This window comes from Dipodomys ordii, unplaced genomic scaffold, assembly GCF_000151885.1.
Source record: "Dipodomys ordii isolate 6190 unplaced genomic scaffold, Dord_2.0 Scaffold53, whole genome shotgun sequence".
Lineage (NCBI taxonomy): Eukaryota > Metazoa > Chordata > Mammalia > Rodentia > Heteromyidae > Dipodomys > Dipodomys ordii.
Genome location: NW_012267269.1, coordinates 1,730,991 through 1,735,582, shown reverse-complemented (window position 1 = coordinate 1,735,582; position 4,592 = coordinate 1,730,991). Strand labels below are relative to the sequence as shown.

General features: G+C 40.9%; 1 protein-coding gene across 1 annotated transcript in view; it reads left to right on the top strand.

Moving 5' to 3' along the window:
• Positions 1-4,592, top strand: part of Ttc39b (tetratricopeptide repeat domain 39B) — a 113,814-nt gene that overhangs the window by 60,759 nt on the left and 48,463 nt on the right. The window contains exon 3 of the mRNA XM_013020756.1: positions 244-339. Coding sequence (XP_012876210.1) covers positions 244-339 — 96 coding nt within the window. The remainder of the gene's footprint in view (positions 1-243; positions 340-4,592) is intronic.

Below are 4,592 nucleotides of genomic sequence, written 5' to 3'. Positions count from 1 at the left end.
TTTTTCTTTTTGCTTATGTGGTGCTGAGGAATCGAACCCAGGGCCTCATGCATGCAAGGCAAGCGTTCTACCACTGAGCCACCTTCCCAGCCCCACAACAGTTGATTTGTATTATGTAATTTTCAAAATTGATAAGCCATGGAGGTGAGATGTAATTGAAAATGGCTTGTATGGGAAACTTGTATTTGTATAGACATTTCTTACAACGATGAATAAATCAAAACTTTACCTTTTAATTAACAGATCTTCTCCCTCGGACATGGCAACAAGCAACTTTCATTTTGCATCACGTGATACAAAACGGGGGCCCAGACAACTTGGAGAATCTGATATGAGCAGGTCAGTAGGGCATCCAGGCATTCTCAGGAACCACAGACAAATATTTCAACCTTTTGGGTAATATAATATTGATAGTTCTGGAGTGTGTTGTGTTTGACAAACCAGTGAGGTGTGGGGCCTAGGCAATTACAGGAAATTACAGTGTTCTGTTTCTAAATTAGGCAAGAACACGAGTTATATAACACAGTGTTATATAACAACAAGAATAAAGTCAACTTTTGGGGCATAACTTCCTTTGTTTTTTCTTTCACTGGTACAGGAGCTTAAACTCAGGGCCTGGACACCGTTCCTTAGCTTTTTCACTCCTTAGCTTTTTCACTAAGGCTGATACTACTCATTTCTGGCCATAGAGCAGAAGAGACCAAAAGAGGGAGCTGGGGTCCACAGTCCTCTTGAAGAGCATCTCTCAGTCATTCAAAGACCTCCTGCTATGCCCCATGTTTAAAGATTTAATCATTTCTGAATAACATCTCCCTAGAGAACCACTCTTTAACCTAAAGGACTTTGAAGAACATTACAGATCCAAACTATAACAGAGAGTTGTGTGTTAGGACACAAAGCCAGGTTGAGGAAAATTACCTTTGTTACTGCAGTTGCTTTAAAAAGAAATGAGTGAGATTCATGAAGGTCTTTGAGTTGGGAAGAGATAAGACAGGAAGGGATTAATGATACACATTCAGGAAGACATGAGATGTGAGAAATGATTTGAAGATGTTTTCATTATAATATTAATATTTGCTGATTGCATATATTTTCAAAAATAATCTCCCTTCTGCCTTTTAAGCAGTAGGTCTCTTAATATACAAGTGAGAACAAGTGTAAGCTCCACAGCCTAATGAGACAATTGTCAAGTAGAGTAAAGTTGTGTGTGTGTGTGTGTGTGTGTGGCTCTTAAGTAGTTAGGATGTATTGCAAACAAAGGCTTTCCCTATTTCACTGGTCACAGTACAGCTCATTCCATCCACAAACACTCATTTGCTTCTCAGAACAAAGATGTGAAGCAGGCAGGGAAGTTTGGACTTCAGTTTAACAGATGAGAAACCCTAAAGCCAGGTGACATACTTAAAGTGCCACAGTCAGGCATTTTCACATTGCTCTCAATTTGCCTCCTTGATTATTATCCCTCTTGCTTGTTTAGCCTTAACAAGAGTTTTGATAGCCAGGGCTTCTTTTTGATTCTTCCTTCAGCCTGTCAAAATAAGGAGTCTTCTCATAGATGTTAATGTACATGACTAGCGAAGATGTCTTAAAGCTTTGACATTCTTTGAGTTTATTGCTGTCATCTTTAAAGGGCACCAATGACAAAATTTGAGACATTTATAGATTGTGTGTTCAGCTCCTTAAGTCTGTTGATACACTAGCCGTTGATCTGTTAAGACAGTTGGGAAAAATGAGGGAAGATTTTCCACACTGGCACAGAGTTTTCTTGTCCTTCTTCCTCTGCCTAATCTCTCTCTCTCTCTCTCTTTCTCTCTTTTGTTGGTCGTGGAGCTTGAACTTTGGGCCTGGGTGCTATCTCTCAGCTCTTCAGCTCAGGTTGAGTGCTCTACCACTTGAGCCACAGCACCACTTCCGGTTTTCTGGTGGTTTATTGGAGATAAGAGTCTCATGGACTTTCCTGCCCGGGCTGGCTTTGAACCGCGGTCCTCAGATCTCAGCCTCCTGAGTAGCTAGCATTACAGGTGTGAGCCACTGGTGCCTGGTTTGCCCCATCTCTTAATGAGAGGTGTGAGACATGGTGTTGGGTCTTTAAATTGTTAAGTCATTGTAAGTCATTGTGTGTGTGTGTGTGTGTGTGTGTGTGTGTGTGTGTGCGTGTGTGCGCGCGCGCATGTGTGTGTGTGTGCAATTGAAGAGTCATAAAAGTAGAAAGCAGAACCAGGAGTCTGAGGTCTCAGGATAAGGGATAGAAAGAAAAATCTTTTAGAGACTTGTTTGTTTTTCACTTACTGCCAGGTGTGCCAGCCCAGGGTGGGTACAGAGCACTGCTAAGTTATTTAGCGATGGTTGGTATTGGGGAATCCTAGCATTAGCATGGAGTTCTGGCCCTGAGGAGGCTGAATAGCAGCAATTAGTAGGGATGGAATGTCTAAATGGCTAAAACATTAAAATTGTGGCAAATTTTGACAAGGGGCTAATGAGGGAGAATCTTGAAAAGAGAGAGAATCTTGGATTGGTTGGTAAAGAATACAGGCTAGAGGAAATTTGCTATTTACCTAGTATAGAGTATCAGTTTTTCAGATGAAAGCTCTGGAGATTGCACAACAATCTGAATATCCTCAATTTTACACTTAAAGATGGTTAAGATAGTAAATTTTATGTTAAGTGTATTTTATTACATATATGAAAAAGATTGTAGGACAGATTGCCCAGATCTTTATTATAGAATTTAGGCTAGCTTCTTTTTATCTCTTTTGTATTAGAAGGTACATTGTCCATGCAGGTAAGGCATGAATACTATTTCCTCTTGCAAAGAAAAACTCAAGACCTCAGGAAAGTGGAAATAGATTTTTTTAACTTTTTTTTGGGGGGGAGGGGTCTAGTCGTGGGGCCTGAACTCTGGGCCTGGGTGCTGTCCCTCAGCTCTTCAGCTCAAGACTAGCACTCTACCACTTGAGCTACAGCACCACTTCCAGCTTTTTGCTTTTTGCTTATGTGGTGCTGAGGAATCGGACCCAGGGCCTCATGCATGCATGGCAAGTGCTCTACCACTGAGTCACTTTCCCAGCCCCGGAAATAGATTTTTTTGATATGCATCTTACTTTCCTGCTGTTCTTCCATGTTCTTGCTTTTTGCTTCCTGTTAACTCATTTGGCATTTGCCCAAGGAACTGACCTGGATACTTATTGTTGTCTAGCATCTATACCAGTAGGATGACCCAGGGTAATTACCAATGTTTGCCAAGAAGCCATTTCAAAATAAGTTAATTTTAGTAGAGCCATTTATTGGGCAATATAAAAATATTACCATACTCACGTATTAAAGAAGGAGTAGGAAAGAAGAGAGTCCAGAAATGTTATCTAGTGAATTCCTTACTCCAGTAATCTGGGCATGGGAGGAGTAATGAATTCTTGGTATCATTACTGCAGGAGAGGAGAGATGCTTTCTTGCCCTTCTCTGGGTTCATGGCTGAAGCATCTATAACAAAAGCGAGATAAAAAGAGAAATACATTCAAGTTTATTTAATATTTAAAGTCTTTTATATGAGATGGAAGTCTTTATAATGGAGATCAGTTAGCAACTGGGAAATCTATGCTGCTAAATTCCCTCAGTTTTAACTCCATTAGCTCAAAAAGCCCCTTTGTAAAATGATGCTAATCTATGAATGTCCTCTTTACCAGTTCTCTTTCTATCCCCCATTCCCCCCAATAAAAGTCAGTATAAATTGTAAGGTTTCAGAGAGTAGAGACAGAATTGAAATGGTTCTGGAATCTGTAATCTTACTAGGATCCTAATTTCAGTGGAATCAGTATTTTTTTTTTTTGGTCAGTCGTGGGGCTTGAACTCTGGGCTTGGGTGCTGTCCCTCAGCTCTTCAGCTCAAGGCGAGCACTCTACCACTTGAGCTACAGAGTCACTTCTGGTTTTCTGGTGGTTTTATTGGAGATAAGGAGTCTCACGGTCTCTCCTGCCCAGGCTGGCTTTGAACCGTGATCCTCAGATCTCAGCCTCCTGAGTAGCTAGGATTACAGGCGTGAGCCACCAGCGCCCGGCATGAATCAGTATTTTTATTTTTATTTTTTTATTTTTTGTGAACATACTGTACAGAGGGGTTACAATTACAGGGGCAAGATAATGAGTGCATTTCTTATCAAGCATTGCAGCCTCCTCCTTTGTTTACCCTGCACATCCTTTCCCAGCCTCCCCCCGCCCTCCCACCCAATCCTCCCCTCATCTCCCCTCCTGTTGTAAAGTTCATTTTCAACATGACAACTTGTACTTCTCATTGTTGCAACGGGTCCACCTGTATCATTAAACGACTTGTTTTTCCCCATCTCCTCCACAAATTATACCGACATCAAATATAGTGAAAGCCAGGGGTTATACTGTGGGGGAGGGACATACAAAGCAACAAAGAGATAATCTTATAAATGCGTTAGAAACAAATGCATGAAAGAAAAATACCTTTAAATACATATCTAAGGTTCATTTTCCTAACATCACATTATCTGACCTTTTCTGCTTGACTCATACATATACTAGATATTGCAAATAAGGGAAACCATGGGACCTATGTTTCTTTGGGCTTGGCTT